The 20641-nt window shown below is 37.1% G+C and overlaps 1 protein-coding gene across 1 annotated transcript; it reads right to left on the bottom strand.

Annotated features, from left to right (window-relative positions):
• Positions 1-453: 453 nt before the first annotated feature.
• hpcal4 (hippocalcin like 4) lies at positions 454-20394 on the bottom strand. Its single transcript, XM_077196302.1, has 4 exons — positions 20276-20394; positions 2257-2432; positions 1093-1308; positions 454-994 (listed from the first exon to the last, which is right to left on the bottom strand). The coding sequence occupies exons 2-4, from the start codon at positions 2416-2418 to the stop codon at positions 797-799; spliced, it is 576 nt and encodes a 191-aa protein (XP_077052417.1). The 5' UTR covers positions 2419-2432; positions 20276-20394; the 3' UTR covers positions 454-796.
• Positions 20395-20641: the final 247 nt, after the last annotated feature.

The raw sequence follows: 20641 nt of genomic DNA, 5'->3' as shown, positions 1-20641 counted from the left end.
GAACTTGACACTTCTTTAGTAGATAAATAAACAACATATATATTCAGTTCTATTTTGTCTAAATAAATTAAAAATAAAACACAAAAATTAGTGTTTTAAATGCTACCGGTGAATTTGGGCATTACATTATAATGTATAATGGATATTCATTTTGAGATTTGCTAAAGATCCCTTATTAGTGTTTCTAAAGAGTGTTGGATGACAGAAAAGAGAAAGTAAAAATGAGGTAAATGAGCATGCACAACTTATATATACAAATAATGGGCGATTATACATATACATACAATATCAACAAATAAATAGATAAAAATAATATCAGCAGATAGCTAGCTACAGAAATATCGTGCATCCCTAATGTATATTTTCATCCTTTGCCTTTTGTATCTTTATCTTGGATTAAAATGTGTTAAAATGGATTATTATTTATTATTATTATTATTATTTATAATGCCAGTCTTTTGGCTCAAAAGTGACTTTTCTGTGGAAAGAAATGTCTTGTATTAATGATTCAATCTTTCAAACTTTCTGTCTCTCTCTAAGGGCTGGAAAGCAGACAGAACGTGTAAGAAGTGATACCGGATTGAAAATACTCTCCCTTGCATTACTTTCACTAATCATTCCAAATGGCCATAATCATTGCCTTTGCACTCCCAAGATTACCATGCAGTCTAACTTCTGTTCAACAGTATATTTTCTCTCAGCATCTATTACCTACATCTCTCTAGAAGTCTGTACATGTTTCTCCTCCCCTCCCTACACCCCCAGCCCCCTTCACTCATCTTCCTCCTCTCCTTTCTTACTTCTGCATGTCACATTGCAGTAAAAGAACAATGGAGGGGTCGCTCTTGGCCGCCTCTTTGAACTCCTCCAGTGTGATTTCATCGTTGTGGTCCTTGTCCATCTTGCTGAAGATTTTGTCCACACGCTGCTGTGGGGTCAGCCCGTCCTCGTTCATACGCATCATGATCACCGTTCCAACCATCTTGTAGATTGCCTGGACATCAGAGACATCCCGAATCGATGGGGTGAACACATTTCTAAAGCAAACACATATTTGAGTATGTGAAGCAATGGCTTCTCTAAATACCTCACCTCAATGATCTCCAGCATCTCCATGCGTGTGATCTTGCCATCTCCGTCTAGGTCGTACATGTTGAAGGCCCAGTTGAGTTTCTGCTCAAAACTTCCCCTGGAAGTGATTGACAGTGCGCAGATGAACTCTCTGAAGTCAATGGTACCATCACCATTTTTGTCAAATGTCCGAAAGGCATGCTGAGCGAATTTTGAAGCATCGCCATAAGGGAAGAACTGGAAGGTACAAAAACAGATATGGCAACTGACTTTTTAGTACACTTTTTAGTAACCTAACTACATAGACATCCTTAAATGATCATTATTTCATCATACGCCCTATAAAGCCTACTGTATTGAATTTGATAAACACATTTCCAAGACCTCTTAAATAACATGATCAAAACTTTGCTGTTAAACCTGTAGCACACAATCTACTACATGCTTTTTGTCATTTGATAGTTTATACCTTTTTTTTGCAAGTAAAATACCTTTCAGTATAATTATAAAACCTAAAATTATAAAATTGAGTGTTTTTCAGAGTGTTTTTCTTGCTCCTTGAGGGTGAACGTGATTTCCCCAAGAACTACATGTTCCTGGATCAACGTCTTTGTTGATCCTGGAACAACTTTCAGATCAACCAATCAGATTTGAGGGTTTACAGTTTACAGTTTATGTCAAGTTTAGGCTTAGAACAAGGGTAAGGTGCTTCAAAATCAGTGTTAATCACCTATTATTTCCCTCTGATTTTAGGGAAAAGCTATGAGTAGGGTTAAGTTTATGGGTAGGGATAGGGTAAGGACTACATTTTGGGACAAGAATGTTGATCCAGGATCAACAAAATAGAACGTCTTACTTGGCAAAATCAAGGTGACCCTCTTGGTGTTAGAGCTCCATGTTCTCCTTATATCATACTATATAAAAGCCAAATGTAATAAATATAATACACACAAAAAAAAAAAAACACTAATGCAAACTTTAACACAAATTCATACTGGTTTGGAACAGCATGAGTGCCAGTAAATCATGACAGAATTTTCGTATTTAGGTGATCTATCCCTTTAAAAAGGTATTGAGATTATTTTTCATTATGCTTGTAATTTATTTTATGCACCAAAGGGACATTTATAAAGTAACTATATCGTCTGTGTAAAGTATCCCTTTGGGTGTATAGACAACATTCACCTTGACATAAAGTTGCTGGAATTCTTCCAGATTGAGGATGCCAGTTGGACAGTCCTTCAGAAATCCCTTATACCACTGCTTCAGCTCAACTTCATTGAACTCTGTACTCTTGGTCAAGTCGTCTAGCACCTCAGGAGCAAGCTTGCTGTTGTGTTTCCCCATCTTTTTACACCTTTCTGTAAACAAGGAGGGAAAAGAGCCATAAAATACATTAATGCTTTATAGATTGGCAGCAGCAATCAAAAACAGAAATGTATTGTGGACAACAGGTCTCTTGACAAGACTAATGCGATGGTGTAATGTAATGCAACTGCAGCTGTGAATCGCACCATTCAAGTGGCAACGTTCTATTACGTCTGCCTCCAATATCACCCAAAATAAAGAGTACAGAGCAAGAATTTATCATTAACGAAAAACAATGATCAAATATAGCTGCAAGCAACCATTAAGGGGCAAAGTACAAAGAAGGGACGATAAGTCATGCCAACATGGCTGGGAGCAACTGACCAACTGCAACAACAAGCAATTAAAGACATTTTAATATGATGTTAGACAAAATGGCTGAAAATCATATATTCAATCACTAGTAAAATGATTTAAAGGTTTATCACTTTCGAACAATAGTAAGATGACAATGATGCATTCAAAGTTTGGTGTCAATTTGGTGTCAAATTTGTTGATGCAGTAAAAAGTACAGAAGGATTTCGTAACCAAGGCCAGTGAAAATGTGGTCTGTTTCTCTTTATTATTTGAAGCGAACATCTGATTGTTAGCTTGTTTGGGTGAAAACTAAAAAGAGTGCAAAACAAAATAAAACTAAACAATTTCTAAAGATACAAATAATATAACAATTTTTGAAACTAACTAAAACAAATCAAACATTTTGAATTCATAATACAAAACAAGTAAAAATGTTTCAATATAGAGTGTGTAGACTAGACTGATTTTTTGTGACAAATTATGTTTCCATTTCTCTGTCTTTTAGTAGCTGTTGCCCACTATTCTTTTGGGGTTTTACACTTTGTCATGACATTATGTCTTATAATGTTTCTGCCTGTGGCAAAATCCGAGATATATTACACCAAATCCAAATTGCCCTGGGCCTTGAAAATGGATATATTTGGGTGCGCAAATGACAAATGAGGCACTGTGTTAATGAGTCATTATCTCCTCTCTCGGGTTATTAAAGTTCATTAAATATTGAACAGGTCTAAATAGTTGGCGAGGGGCACATGATGACGGAATACAGCAGCAGCTTTTCAGAGGAACTCATCTGAGACATTCTGAGACCCGGTCGACCCACAGAGCTATTTTCTCCACTGGTCATTTTATGGGATCATGATGACTAATCAGAGGTGAGCATTCATCTCCTCTCCCTCTCTCGCTCTCATTTTCTCCTGCTCTATTTCGTTCACTCTTTGTCGCTGACCTTTTTTGGAATTCTGTGGTCTGTCGGCTTTGCTAATCTTGGCATCTTTCTGATTAGTTAACTTTAGACAGGGGTGTTTAATTAAAGATCTAAGTGGTTAATGAACAGTATGGCTGACAACATTCGCCTCAAGACTCTAGAAAGCGGATTCTTTGGGGCTGGTGAGACAATCCACTATTGTTTTCAATCAGAAAGGCTTCCATCAAACTATGCAAGCACTTGCCCACAGGCCAACCTTTGTTAGCTCGTTTGTAATAAGTGACTGCTCAAAGAGCCGGCGTGCAAGAGGAAACAAAATCTGTCAATCATTACTTCAGAGCCCTCCATGAAACTGCAAAGGAAATGAAGAGCGACTCAAATTGGAAAGCAACGTCTGTTTATGGAAGTTAATCTACACCCATATTGCTTTGGAACCTGTGAGAGAGTCGTGGTTACCTGGGAGTTGTAACATCAATAAGTTGAACACATTGTGTTTTTTTGCCACAGATGTCATAATATCCTTCAAGCAAGGATTCATATCTCATTTTATTAGAAAATTCAGACACAGACTACTTTTTTTTCAGGCACTATAATAAACAAGTTTGTGGCTTGCTGTTTAAGCCAAACATACACTACAGGACTGAAGCATGTTGTACTTTTTATTTTTATATCTTAAAGGTTGTATCAGTGATTTCAGGCCCAAAAATAAATTTCTAATCTTTCCTAACGATCCGCTAGCTGCCCGCCACATAAGCATGCCGTCCAAAAACCGCGTCTCTGTAGGCAGCCTAGACTCTGAGATCTGCACACAAAAACAAATGGGTACAACCACCACTCAAAACCAAAATAAAGTGTTCCAACCAATCACTGACAGGGGCGGGTGTTGTGAGGTTTTGAGCTCGTGCACGGCTGGACGCGAAATCGGAGCAACACCCGCCCCTGTCAGTGATTGGTTGGAACACTGTTTATTTTGGTTTTGAGTGGTGGTTGTACCCATTTGTTTTTGTGTGCAGATCTCAGAGCCTAGGCTGCCTACAGAGACGCGTTTTTTGGACGGCATGCTTATGTGGCGGGCAGCTAGCAGATTAGACATTTATTTTTGGGCCAGAAATCACTGATACAACCTTTAAACTATAGTTAGGCCCAGACTATATCTAACTAGCAGCACCTGCCCATGCATCTGAGTTTTATAGTGTGTGCACTTATGAGACACACTGTGCCAAATTTCAATCAGTGTGAAAATAATCTCTATTTCTTCATTTACTGTTTTGTGCAAATCAGTAGGGCTGGTAAAAAAAAAAATCGATTTTTGCAATTAATTGAACTCTCCCGATATTAATTCTTGAAATCTAACTAGACTGATTTTTACACTATTTTCAGTGGCTGCGTGAAAATGTATTTGTGTCACTTCCTGTTCTGCAGCTGTCAATGTGTTCAGATAAACACACTTACTAAACTGTGTTGTCTGGACCCAATATGGATTAATTAACATTTACAGGGTTCTCAGAAGCGGAAGTCATCATAGTTGAGTAAACTTCTATAGTGGTGAATGGGAGATGAGGGCAAATATAATATTTTGTTCCCAAATTGTATTCCCATTTGCTTTCATGATTGCATTTTCCACGACTTTCCAAAAGAAGGGAAAAAATATAGAGAGACAGTGATGGCTATGATCAATGCCATCACTCCCTCAGCCGTTCACTCAAACAGCAGTGTTAATTTGTTTTTTGTAATTTACTGCCAAGGGAATATAACACAAAGAATATACAGTGACCAATGACTCTTTAGGCGCCTATTTCAAAAAGAAGAGGTACTAGTTACACTGCCCTATACATCATTAGAAGACAGAATATTTTGCATAGGCAAGCAAATCAAATCAGGAAATCTGGTCTCAATAGAAATCAAAAATAATGTTTAATGACATATTGGTCATATTGCTAAGTGTGCGAGTTCGTTTTACAATGCATTCTGGGATCGTATCTGGAGTCAGAGAGGAAAATGATCTTGTAAAGCTCTTGTAACCAACCTCACAGAAAAAAAGAATCGGTTAGATTTTAAATGCAAGCAGGACGGTGACATTTTGTTTTATAGTGTGTCCTTGACCTATTCCTCTTACTCCTGACATGTCTACAATTCAATTAAGACCAACAGATCAGGTCTACCAGCACGTATCTCTCATTCAACTTCTGTCTTCACTTCACACAATGAGGCCATCAGGAACACAGTGTGAGATGGAGAGAAGGGTGGTAAGGAGCTGAGTTCAAAGTGAATAAGTAGATCTGTATGGCAGTGGTGTTCTTAAATGAGGAGGCTTTTTTATGTAAATTCATGTCCCACTTACACTTAATGTCACAATTTTCCTGGTTAAATAAACATTATATCAAAAGAGAGAGAGAGAGAAAGAGAGAAAGAGAGAGAAACCAAATATATTTCTATTTTGTACTCATTAATACTCTGTAATTAATCTTTTTGAAAACAAGTATAAATCTCAACAAGGTAGTGTTTTTAAGCATTTTGACATTTATTTAAAAATAATAACTAACCGGAGTAACAATTTAAACAATATATTTTTTATGAACCGATGTTCAACTGTTCTTTTTAATAGTCAACTTATTTTCATCAGTCATCAAGCTTTTTAAACTGGTATGATGTACCTTTAATTTCACCAAGCTGATTGCTCACTAAAAAAAACACATTATTCATGTTTTCAGTCCTTTTCAAGTTTGATTTTGTCATAATATAAAGTGGCTTTTCTTACTTACTTTTTAATTAGTCTTCCCATTTTGTTCATTCAGACCAATTCACAAACGCGCACGAAAACAAAAGGCAGGATTTATAGCACGAACCAATCATATCCAACCATAACAAATCATATTAAATCATAGCGTGGAGGCATTGCCTCCTCTCAGGTGACTTCCCCCACATTGTCAATTACCCCCCCCCCCTCCCCCCACCAAACCCACCGCATGCTTTAGGGGGTCTGTAAAAGTCAATGGGCTCAGGGGAGGCAAAGAGAGAAGTGGCGTCCCGCTGTAACTTTACCTGCGGGTGTCCCTGTTGGACACTGTTACGTTAGAAAAACAAGTGATTTATACTCCTTTTTAATGTCACATTTTTTCATATTTGCATTGTTTTATTTTTGTAACATGGGTTATTTTCTCATCTAATTGTTTGAGGAGGCACTGCTTCTCTTGCCTCCTCGGAGGAAACGCCCCTGAGGTATAGAGACTTTGAGGTCTGGAAGACAAGGGAAGTGTTAAAAGAGGTAGAGTGGGAGTGGAAAGGGGTTAAGAGGGGACGCGACCAACTGTGTTTAGTGTCCAATGTGAAGTTGGACAGAACTCTGAGCCTCCGACAAGGCCCAATTTAATGCCTGTCAGGAGAGCAAAAGCATGTTGCAGAAAACTGGGCTTCCAAAAGCACCTCAGCCGATAAGAAATATGGACAGACAGTCTTAAAATGAATGAAAAATACAAAGTACACAAAAACACACTTTTAATCACTTTTAATCTACCACCCAAGAGGACGTTTTGCTTATCAACAAATGGTAGCTTTTATGTGGCTCCTATAGGATTATAACGCCTGCTTGCGGATTAGTCTAGCAGTGCTGAGGGAAGAAAAGTGGGAGACATTGTTAAGGTGCTGCTGTCACTATGCCGTTTCTCTTTCCTTCAGCAGAAGTGATGCTTATCTATGAGGATTTGCAGATTAATGCAGGCCCGTTGCCAAGGCCGGGCATTTGGGAGTAGTGCCCCTCCAGATGACACAACGTTCCCCCCTAATCGTCAGCAAACTTGCAATAGAGAGTAAATAACGTATTTCTTACTTCAGAAAGACTGCATTACATACAGCTATTTGGCTACCGGTTAACATTATTTTCTACACCCTGGGTGCCAAGGTGACATCAGCCAAAAGTTTAGTTTTTTTAAGAATAACTTTCACAATAAGACAAGGTGCATGCATTAAGAAAATAAATAAAAACTACTTTGACTTTATGTTGACTTTAAAGACTATAATTTTTTTTTTAAAAACTTCTTGTGATGAAACCAAAAGGTCACACACATTAATTCTGCTTTATGATCTTTTGCAGAGTCACGTCTAAAGCTGTTACCTTCCCGTGAGTAAGAAAACAGAGTGAATGTCTTTTGTGGCCTTGTTTCATGGCCTCTACTATCACTTTCTCTTTTTCATCAGTTCTCCATTGTCACTCAGATTGATCAATGGACAGTGATTGCCTGTGTGGTCACCGCTGATGTCTTTGACATTCCAGCCAGATCAGTCTGTGTGTGTTCCTTTTAAGAGCCATCAAATGAGATGAGAACCCTTGGAGCCGAGATGTGCTGGACACTGGGGCATTGGCAGTGGATTAATTCCACCACAGCGCACATGCATAGACACATGCACAAACACACTCAAATGCACACACGTACATAGACATACAGGTCTGGCACTTAAATGGATCCCAGGTGGGAAAAATGATTATTTTTTTTCCCAGGGCCTGAACATTGTACTGGCAACTGTCGGAGATTGAACGAGAAAAGAAGAGATGACTCAATTTGAGTCTCTTACAGACTTTATTCACCCCAGTGACCCTCTGCAAACTCTTTCAAGATTGACATGGCAGAAGTAACTGAGAGATGAAAGAGTAGTAGGCTTTAGATTTAAAAACACATAGATCCTGTCATAATCAGTCAAGTTTTGTCATTTTTTTAAAATGTCTTTAAAAAGTCTCTATAGGCTCCCTAAGATTGCATTTATGAAAGAAAAGTAAATTAAAATAACTGTTTTCTATTTGAGTATATTTTGAAAAATATAATTTATTCCTATGATGACAAAGCTGAATTTTCAGAATCCTTACTCCAGTCTTCAGTGTCACATGATCCTTCAGAAATCATTCTATTATGCTGTTAAATTATTATCAGTTATTACTGGTGCTCAATTCTTAATAAAGGCTCTTACTATCAATGTTGAAAATAGTTTTTGCTGATTAATATTTTGGAAACCATGATACAATTATATTCTTTGATTAATAGAAAGATTAAGAGTCCAAAATAATTTATTTATTTGAAATAGAAATCTTCTGTTACATTATAAATGTCTTTACTATCAACAATTTAATGCATCCCTATACTGAAGAAAAGTATTTTTTAATCTTACCCTAAACTTTTGAATGATAGTGTATCAGTTTCAACATTGATGATTCTTGAGCAGCAAATGGATCATGTGATTTTATGTAATAGTATTCTATTCATATTTCACAATATTACTTTTCCTTTTGATTATATTTGGCTCAAATAAATGCAGCCCTGGTTAGCACAATATACTTATTTCATCAAAACATTAAAACAATCTTAATTATTCCAAATATTTGACTGGTACCAGCCTCAGCAGATAAATATTCCCAGTGACCAGTTTGGCAGAGCTGGTTCCCCTGCTAGACTAGCATTATCCAGCATTAATCAGGTAAATGGTGGTCTATGTTGGTTTTTGTCTTTGCCCATTCTAGACACCATTGTCTTCCATCATCGCCTTTAACTCTCTCTCTCTCTCTGTCTCTTAACTCCCGGTGACAGCTCAATGTAACAGGGGCCATGAACCTCACAGAAACAGAAACTATCTGCATAGTCAGACATAATAGATCATGTAATGAAGTCGTTGTAATTTAAACAAATTGAGCTCTAAACAAACTTTTGTGAGGAGCATGTTCATGTAATCCTGTCAATCACATCACAAGGATAAATGGCCGCTTTCCGCATTCCTGTAATAATGCTTGTGGCATTGCTCTACCATTGCACTAATCCCCTTTTCTTTGTATTATTTAGATTATACTTTTTAAAATTTAAAAGGACTTTATCGCTTTCAAGACATCAAAAAATCATGAAATGCACATTTTTGTTAGATTTATACATTTACAGATTGTTAAAGGTTATATACTTTTAGACAACTATTATGGGTAAAAAAAACTAAACCAAACCATTTTCTATAATCTAAAGAGAGATTACTATTTAAAGGTATTGTAGGTAGAAATCCCCAAAAATACTTTTTTCCAATTTTTTTCAAACTGTCTTTATATATCAATGCATAATTAAAATGTAAGTACTCTGGAAAATAAATTATAAAAATCGACTGTAATAAACACAGCTCATTATTCCAACCGGGACGAAAGAAATGATTGGCTGGGGCGACTGTCACTCTCCCTCGCTACCATGGATACCACCTCTGCTGATACAGGAGGGGCCCAAATGCGCGCACCCGTTTGAAAAGGAACGGAAGCTAGTAATAACAAACAATTATGGCAGAGAAAGAACAGTCACAATTCTCAGTAACGTTACCTGCATATAGAGGCAGCGAAGTCAAACGAGTTAAAAAAAGGAAGACAGTATTTGAAAAGGCTATGAACAAAAAGTCTTTGGATAAATAAAGAAATCATAAGAGAGTCGGCGTGGCTTTCCAGCGTCGGCTACTACTGAGTGATCTCAAGGAGCTGAAAAGTGACTCCATGATGGCTTTATTTCTGCTGGACAGGTAATCTTGCTGTTTTCATTTTGATGGCATTTATTTTTTCATGAAGCATGTATCACTAGCACACCTAACTACCTAATATTAGCTACCTAACGTTACGTAGCATAACTAACGGTACTGGCTTAGCTATGACAGTGTAACTTTGGTGTCGACTGTTAGTGAGCCAGGGTTGAGACAATAAATAAGCAATAGGCCTATCTGCAGTCGAAAGCTGTTTTATTTAATTTCGCCGAATCTAACTTTAGGTTAAAAAGTTTAGGGGATCTATTTTTATACCTAGCTTTACCCTCTGCCTAAACTGTGTTCCTATTTTCACCGTGAACTCTACCTACTCCGTTTTTTCACGTTTGGTTTGTTGTTATATGCTCTACATATGTTTACATATGTCTTTATGTTGTATCTGTATGTGCTATACAATATATCTTGTGTGTGTGTGTGTGTGTTATATTATCTTGGGTCTGCAATGCAGTTGTGAGAAGGTGTTTGAGTGTATGTAATTCAGTTTATCTGTAAACAATCTTATGTTATGAATCTTACAAATTCACCTTCATCACAGTGTAACTGATAGTAACGGCAAACGTGTATCAATTAAGCTATTTATAGCTTTGCCTTATATTGAGTTTGATTCCGTTACGAGCTAGTAAAATATTTTAAACTTTACAAGTATCGTTATGCGAGCTGGATAGTGAGTACTAACAGCCATGTTAATTGTTTATATTCATACTGATAAAGTTAGTTATTTTATTACTTGTGATTCTGACATGATGTCACTACATCTGGTAAAGCTGGTAAACACGTCCGACTCTTCCAGCTGAGCGAATGGCCGGGATCGCGCGTTCATTTGTTTTGGGGGCGTGGCTTTGGAAGGAGCCGAGTAGGGAGGGGGTGGGAGTTAATGGAATAATGAGCTGTGTTTATTGTAGTCCTAAGAGGACTACAGACACTCGATTTTTATAATTTCTTTTCCAGAGTACTTACATTTTAATTATGCATTGATATATAAAGACAGTTTAAACAAATTTTGACAAAGTATTTTTGTGGATTTCTACCTACAATACCTTTAAGGTGAAACAGGCCTCAGACACGCATATGCAAAAGCACACAAACAAACATACGATTGAGCGTCACTGACATGAATAGGGAGAGTGTTTTAAGTACCCTATAAGTACGCAAGCCTTTTCACAACAATGTTTCGTCCCTTTTATGGTGGACAAAAGTGGCGTGTTACGAGTGTGCTTTATTGAAACCCTGGGATGATACCACTGGTGAATAATTGGTTGTCCTGGTAACAGACCAGGAAGCTTTCACAAAAAAAAAAGCTTTCCTTGTCTCACAAAATTCAGCCAATAACAACTGGTTAGAAGCTTTGCCATGTATGGATCCTATCTTTGGCCTAATTTAGCTTTTTCTTAATATGCAACAACAAAGACAATTCATCTTAAAGTTGGATAGTGCTGATTTGATTTACTTTATTTTTTCTTCAGGGTTTGGTTGCAATTTTAAGTTAGCTATTTCAGTTATCAAGATTCATTTACTTTCAGTTAACAACAAAAAATAACTAAATAATCTTTTCCAACATCAGGACAAACTGTTCTCATTGCTTATTCTATTCCGTGCCGATCTGGCCCAGTTGGTATGGATATAGTTTAATTTTCCACTGAGGGGCTGATAACGGAGCTCTTTGGAATGTAATACAGATGTGTGAGTCACATTAAAATGGGATGTGTGATAAATAACAGCACAATATCAGCTATCAACCAATATCTAAAGGTCCCTCCTCTAAAAATGATCTTTTATTTTATTTATGCTGATTCAAACACTGATATCCATAGAAAGATATATTTATCTTTATCTTTCATACTTTATAGTATTGTTGTAATGACTAGATTTACTTATACAAGATACTTTTTTTTCAATAGTAAAGTAGAACATATTTATTATTCAGCCATTATTTGTCATTAAAGCAAAAGGAAGATAAACCACATACTATCCTGAAATTAAATGTTATATACATCTCTAATTAACTTTTCACTCCAAGTAACATTAATATTTTACATAATATTAATATACCGTAAGTTGAAAAAGTGCAAAGCTGATGAAAAATTGCAAATATTATGATCCTTCTCTCAGTCTACGAATGATTTATGGATGTGTACGTCACTCCTGAAGCTTTTTATGCCACCTTCTCTTCACTGCAGTTCAATTACAGGTGAGTCATAAAATTCTCCACTGACTCATGTGGCATAACAACCAATAGTGGGCATAAATAATGCAGCTGTTTGGAGATATGCAGCCTAAAGGTCAACCATGCTTATCTGGAGTTAAAGGGGCACATCTAAAACTGTCAGTCGTCATAATCAGCCAAAGGAGCTTTTGTGCGCAAAAGATTCAACATAAAGGTGATTCTTCAATTATACATAAACAGATCAGTGGGGAAAAATATATAGTCACACATAGGGCATATTGGCAGATGGTTCAGGGCAGTAATTTAAGATTGCTGCTTTAGGCAAGGTGCTGCTGTGTCCCATGTGGGGTATGGGGCAAAGACAAACAAATCACTTAGCAACTGCAGGACTGTAGCTAGTCTTGACTTGGGCTTCAATGCTAAATTTAGGATCTTCTAAAATGGATGCAATTAAAGGCCTAAACAGCATGAATTATTTTTGTGAATGTACCTTGATTTTTAAAGATGATATTTTGAAAATGGTGTGTGTGTGTGTGTGTGTGTGTGTGTGTGTGTGTGTGTGTGTGTGTGTGTGTGTGTGTGTGTGTGTGTGTGTGTGTGTGTGTGTGTGTGTGTGTGTGTGTGTGTGTGTGTGTGCGCGCGTGTTAAATATTCAAAATATCTTTTTATGTTCTACAGAAGAAAGTCATACAGGTTTAGAACAAAATAAGGGTGAATAAATTCATTTTCTGATTTTGGTGAACTATCCTTTGGGTGAAAGTAACCTGCTTTTTCAGACAAATGCTCCATCTCCGATAGAGTTTGATATCAAAGATTTCAAATTCTACCATCAGATTCAGAGATTTCAATATGAACATTTCCAAAGTCCTTTTAGGCAAGTCATGCCACTCGGCCGCCATCTTGGCAACGCCTCCGGGCAGCTATTTTGGACTAACAAGACCAGGCTCCTATCTAAATGAATGGGCAGAGAGTCAGAACTGCACATTCACTGGTCACCGGGACATAAAAACTGCATGTATAGACAGGGGTGCGCATAACTGGTACGCAGGTACGCATGCGCGACAAAAATCAGGAATGCGTAATACCACTTGTGTTACTACGCGCCTTTGCGTACTTAAAGGGTAACTGTCGTTTTTTTATCTACTGGAGGCAAACTTTCGTTTAAAAGCATAATTAAAATCGAAACGTCACTTTAAAGTTTGACCGTATTTTTGTTTTCGGTCAAATTGCCTTTTGATTGGGAGAGCTAGGGGCATGTATATGATAGCATCAAAATTGCTATTTTTAAAACACTAAGAAGGCTCGACACAACGTGCAATTTTGCTCGAAGTATCAGCAGGGGCTCTACACATGAACTCGAGCATTGAGAACATTGTTTGTGGACACAGAGTTTACTAAAAAGAAAGATTTTGAACAACTCACTGTAGCTGTGTCCGTTGGCATTTTGTCAGTCAAAAATAGTCGATCTCCGAATGCGAATGAACTGAGTCTGAATTTTAGTATTTCTTCTTATACGAGGATCCTTTTTCAAATACAAGGTCAATATTGTTTTTTACTTACGACAAAACAACAAATTATCCGTGAATTTATATGGAACTAAGCTTTAGGAGCTTTCCATCTTTACTCTCCTCCCTGTTAAGTTGCATTCGGAGATCGACTATTTTTGACTGACAAATCGCATACCGGTTGAACAGTGAGTTGTTCAAAATTCTCCCCATGAAGTCTAAAGAACGTGATGAAAACTAAACAATCAAATTACACTTCAAATAATTTTTTTCCAAAGATGTTTTCTGTATTTTAGGTAGTTTTTTTCACGCTTATGTAAATTTAAGTGCTCGTTTAAAAAAAAAAATAAGTTTGGTCTTTAGTTAGTTATAAGCTATAAAAACAGGAATGTGACGTCATGATTGACAGCTGTGATTGACAGCTTCTACACTGATGAGGAGGACAGTGAGGAAGAATGCACTTATTAACACCGCGATACATGGGGTGAGTACCAAACACCATCTCCTGGTACTCACCCGAGTAACTCACTGAAAATGTTATGTGCACCCCTGTGTATAGAAACAGCAGTAGAATATGATAAAAATCGCTGAAAAAGTTTGATGACCTTGCCCCAAAATAAGGTTTAAAACGCCTTTTTCCCCACAGGTTATACTTTACTACGCATGCGCAAGGGTTCTCTCCCTCTCAGACGATAGGCTTAAATGTTTCCCGGCTTGACTGTTAAAGGCAGACGATTGGCTTTCCAGTGGGAGGGGCGGGACATGTTCATACAACCGCCATCTTTGGCGTTAAAGGTTTTCCCTATATAGTTGTATTGAGGATTGAGTAAGTGGCATGTCTCTATAAATAGTCTCTGACATTTCTAATAAAAAAGCCACATTCCTTTTTTTAGCTCTTTACCATGTCAAGACTAATTTCTCTTTTTATTTCATTTATATTAAAGACCTTCAGGAGAAACATCTCAGACGAAGCTGATAAATGAAACATAGCTGAGAATCCCGTCTCCTGAGCTATAGAGCAACCCCCGCCCCGAGCAACAACATTTTTCTCTTGGATAAACAGCTATGTTTACTGGCTCTAAACGAGTCCCACTGCATCGGGTTAAATTAAACCATTTGGTGTTTCTATAGTGATGTTTCCCCAATCCAGTGCTGAAGAAACATATTGTCCTCTCTCAGGAGGAGAGGGCAACCCAATGAAGGTCACTGCACCTGCTCTCTACCTCTCAAAACATTGTATGTACTAAGTACTGCCATTTGTATCTGCTAATGCAACACTGTTGCTGTTGACAGCTGGAGATACAATGTAGCATAATGCCGTATTTTGAGGAACCTAACAGCACTCTAGAGTTCCACTCCACAGAATACAATGGAACTCCCTAATGCTTCTTCAGAATCCAATTATGTTTTGTATTCGAGGTATTCTGTGCAATGAGTTCTAAAAAAAGGGTTAATGATACTATACCAATCAGTAGTTATTGCTGAGGCAAGCAGCACTCATGTGTCTCACTTCATATCTCACTCATGTGGCTGTTGAGGAAAGGTGTGCTTTTACTATTCTAAGCATTTAGACTTTTTAGCCAATTCACATGTCAGATCTCATGAGAAAATACCATATAGTTACATGGCATTTAAGCAAAACCTAAATATGTCGGACACTTGAGGGTAGACCCATTTCACTTGGCCAGTAAGCTACCACTCAGATCACCTTAGAAACCACCTAACAATTCCCTAGCAACACACAACAACAATAAAGACAGAACTATACCACAACCACAACGCTAAAATTGTAGTGATTGATATTGATTATATTATATTGATAATATAATTTAATCAATATAATATAATTTTGAAGTCATTCACTTCATTTTCTTATATTACTGAGAAAAAAAGATAATGTCAGAAGATAATCTAACCAGCTAAATAAAATATCAAATAATTATGGTTTGTGGTTTAGGAAACAAAATGTTAAAGCTTCTGTAAGAGTACAAACCAACAACATTATAAAAAGTTATTTTAATAAACGTATGTCATCTGTCTCTGTTAGGCAGAACAAAACAACAACATTATAAACAGTTATTTTAATAAGCGTATGCCATCCGTCTCTGTTAGGCAGAACAAAATATTGTACCATTAAACGGCTGTTTCAGATGCTGGAGTAATACAACAATCAGTATTTAGTATTCAGAACGGCGTGTCACACAGGTGCACAGTCTTTCTGTGATCATTTTATTGTGCTGCATTTGATTTAAGTGGCTTGGCAGGCGGTATTTGAACTGTGCCCTCTCAAGGATGGCACTTTTGGGGGGAAATAAATGGGATTAATGTGGTGATGACCAGTCTGGGCGGTCGATGTAGTGCACTGTAATATCTCTGAAAGAAGTGCACTACATTGGCGAATTAAATTTGTTTCCTGTAAAAAAATGTCCAAATCAATCGTAAACATCCAGGGCCTCATTTATAAAATGTGCCCACAGATTTCATCTTAGAGTTTGCATACTCTAAAATGATCATATTTATAAAAACGGTCTATGACGTGGAAAAGTTTGCCGCTCACCATTCACAAGTAAATCTTTTGGACGTTGACAGGTGCTCTTTATATGTTAATTACATTAATTATGTGCCATTTACAAGGCAGAGATCTGAAACCATTCAGCTGTGCAAAATTTCAAGATAATTTGTGATTTATAAATTTCACATCTGAGAGAGAGATGTATGTACGTTCTCTGAATCACATGGGTGCACATTTGAGAAATTATCAAATATAAGATGGTTTTTACAAACATTTTATAAATGAGGCCCCAAAAGTTTAAAATTCTATCTCCCGGAAGGTGCAAATATCAGTTCAATGTAAAATCAGTTTGTGTTCAAATCAATAAGCTGGAAACATACAAGCAGTCAGATGCTAAAGGATGTGCTGTGCCATTCTATCTATAGATTGGATACACAGTGGGCGTCATTCTATGCCAACACTATTTTTTGCCATGGAACTGTCAGTCCTATTTCTTAAAATCAGCCTTATCATGGTTTGTATTTTATGCCCTATCTAAATGCTGTACTATGTTGGGTAAGCGCATTGGACAATTTGTTTCTAACACCCCAGGGCGTCATCCGATAACTCCAGCTGCTAAATGTATCTGACAGCATCCCTCCGTTATGACACTCTACTTGCCTCTCATTCAAATTCAGAACAGGAAGCAGAGAAAGAACAACAACAACAACGCCAGCGAAAAAAGATTAACAGAAAGGAAACAAGCCAGAGCGCTTCTGTTTGACATGACAAACATGCACAACATTAACAGGATCCTATCTGAGAGGGGAACAATACACAATCGTCATCATTCGTTCTTCCAAGCAGGCATTCCTTTGTTTTTCCATGTCGAGCTGCCCAGAGGTCATAGATCGGTCCTGCCAAAAAGCTGACAACTGTGTGTGGCTTCCAGAGCTCAGCCATTTTAAATCTGCCATCCATCTCCATGAAAACCAGAGCATGTGATACGGGAAATCAGTCAGTCGGTCATGCGTGTGAGCGTAGTGCGATACTGGCCAATGCTATTGTTGGGGACAAAATCAAGGGGACAGTCGGACGTGTATGTGCTGACCCTATGACCTGTCCACAGTCTAGTACTACTATCTTTTAGGCTAGTTCACTAAAAAAGCCTACTGTACCTATAGTTGATACTAATATCTAAGGCCTCTTATTTTCTATACATGCCTCTGTCATCTGATTGATAGTTTACACTTTTTTTTAGCAAGTGAAAACCCTTTTAGTGTAATTATAAAATAGTCCCCCTTCAGGTAGTGGTACACTTGTCTTTTTGCTGTGAAATCTTTACTGATTTAAGAATAACTTTTCTATTTTTAGTAATATTTCAAGATAAACACTAAGTGGACTAAAGCAACTGAGGTTTACTTGATTATGGATGCATTTTCTTTTTAGAAAAATCATGTTAAAATGTGACTATTAAATATGATACATCAGGCTTTTGAGGGATGTCTATCTCTCAATCATCGTTGTATTGTATGTTTTGCGCCCATAATTAAAACTACAGAGCATTGGTCATTAAATAAGCATTTAAATATAATTTACTAAGACATTATTGGGAGATATAGAGTGACAACTGATATTTATATGCATTTTATAGTCTGCAATACTTGTTTTATTGGTTTACTTTAAAAGCTATCAGAATTTCATCTTACATTTTGACCATAAACATCAGCAACTGGACTAAATTGTATATTTTTGCTCAATTTGGGCCTCTGAACTAAGTTGAGGTGTTTTTTTCCTTCTCGATATCCATATCCATATGTGTTATAATTGTCTGCTGTAACAAATATGACACTCTGCAAACTTTTGTTTAAATGTTGTTTTAAATTTTTGTCTAAAGGTTCAATAAACTCTTCCATTAAAAAAATGACTAATTTATATATGTATATACATATTTATATATTTACATATGTCAGCTTTACATGTTTAAAGGACAAAGCTGCTTCCACACCAGGACACCTTGTCAGATGTTTCAAACTAAACATATTTTACAATCGCCCTGCACTTCAGCAATTGAAGTGTGTCATGGTCAGGCGAAGTAATGCGGTCGTGGACCTCCGCTCTTCTCATCATTAAACCACCCCACATCTCTCCAGCCCTCTGCCATGTTTCATCTGAGCATACATAATCACATCTGCATCCATTCATTATTTGGGCTTAATGAGCAGTGGCCGTGAGACATACTGAGCTCATTGAGGCTTCACGGCCGCTCGCAGGCCCGTCCAAACGGCAGCATGGACGCAAACAAACGTGGTGCCAACAAGCCGGTGCTCTCACAACTCGCTGCTGATCATTTTAGTGACAGTTCAATGGTGAGTACTTGGTGACCAGTGAACAGAGCACTCAAAGAGCAGTTAATTATTTATTTAACTTCAGGTTATATGCAGATTGTTTACAAATCTAATTTCAAGAGTTACATTTTAGTTGAACCTAAAGTACTAAAATAACTAAAACTGAAATAAAAATGAATAACTACTATTATATGTCTAGACATTTTTTTAAACACAAAATAAAATGACAACAACATTACTAAAACTTTAAACAAAATGAAAATGAAAACAGTTTAAAAAATATTAATAAAAACTGATATATCAGTGATAAAATGGCACTGTGCCTGATCCCTAAAAATCTATACATGACTAAAAAATGACATGAGCTTGCGATGCCAAAACATTCTGCAAGGGCCTGTGATGACCAAACAATTCTGCATATGTCTATGATGCCAAAAAATGTGGCATGTGTCTGATGCACAAAAATGCAGCACAAATTTATGATGCTCAAAAAATGATCCATGAAATATGCCTTAAATATGCTGTACGTATGATGCGCAAGCTGCACAAGTGTATAATGTCGAAGATGCTTCCCAACTAAAGTTTCCAAAAAAGCTGCAAGCATATATGATATCCAAGAAAATAGTCTATGATTCCCAAAAAATGCTCTACTCACTTGTGAATGACGGCCACAAATTCTGCACACCTCTGTGATGCCCAAAAATGAGCTATAAAATATGTCTAAAATATGCTCATGGTGCTCACAGCAAAGCTGCACATGCACCTAATGCAAAAAACAAAACAAAAAACAATTTAACCATTAAAAAATGCATGATTCCCAAAACGGTTGCAAGCACATGCCTAAAAAATGGTGTGAGTCAATGTTGCCCAAAAATGCTCTATGCACCTAATGCCCCAAAATTACTGCAGTTCTCTATGATGCCCAAAATGCTGTCTTGGAAGGCAGGTGACTAGGTTTGGAGACACAGCCATGTCATACATGCGTGGCGCAACGCAGACACAACACTGACTCACATCCACGCATCCATGAAGTTTTCTGGCACCACGCTATTGATACACAGACCTTAACAACTTGTCATTATGTCAATAACACCGGCAAATAAATGCAGCGGACCAAGTCAGCATACAAACCACAAGCCAACTTAACACAGTTATTTGAATATAAGGGTAAACTAACAATCACGCAACCGACTTATCGGCTTAAAAAATGCATGTAGCCTATAAATGTATATTTCGTTTTGTTTAATATTGCTTTAATTACATCTCTATATATATATGTCTTCACAAGATATGAATGCATGAGTAAGAATTAACATCACAGTTATTAAAAGTTGTAATGGCACATTCTTGGAAAAACATATCTCTTTATAGCAAAGGAAATATATATATAATAATGTGTTTTAGTTTTGTGGGTTCATTTATCAGTTATAGTGTCACTAAATGCAATATAAAATATGTATGTTTTATTCAGCGAACCTTGAAGGAGCAATGCGCACATAATGAAATGATATGAAATTACAAAGTAGATAACTATTTCAATGCAAATACAATATTACTTACCCAAATATCGTGATAGAAGTATCCGGTATTATATTTATCGCTCAAAGTGACTTACTCTCGCGGTTGGAGGAGTAAACTGTACTTCAACAGAAAAACGCCACCTATTTGTTTCTTCCCTATGAGGAGGATGAATGGAGCGGTTTCGTTTCCCTTGCCAACACATTTGCATAAGGACCGCCTAATCCGTCCTCTGGTTGGCCAATATCAGAGATTAGAGCGACTGTCAAGAAATATTCGTTTTTAAATGGATAGTATGAACTGTCAGTTAAAAAACAGCTAGTTGCCGCATACCTTATAAACTAGCGCTTGTTGCACCTTCCTGCGGGTATCACTGCATGCCAACAGAGAAAATGTACGTTTATATTA

Source organism: Siphateles boraxobius, unplaced genomic scaffold (assembly GCF_051911475.1).
Source record: "Siphateles boraxobius isolate OS27281-9 unplaced genomic scaffold, OSU_SipBor_1 35, whole genome shotgun sequence".
Classification (NCBI taxonomy): Eukaryota; Metazoa; Chordata; class Actinopteri; order Cypriniformes; family Leuciscidae; genus Siphateles; species Siphateles boraxobius.
This window is presented reverse-complemented; position numbering and strand designations above follow the sequence as displayed.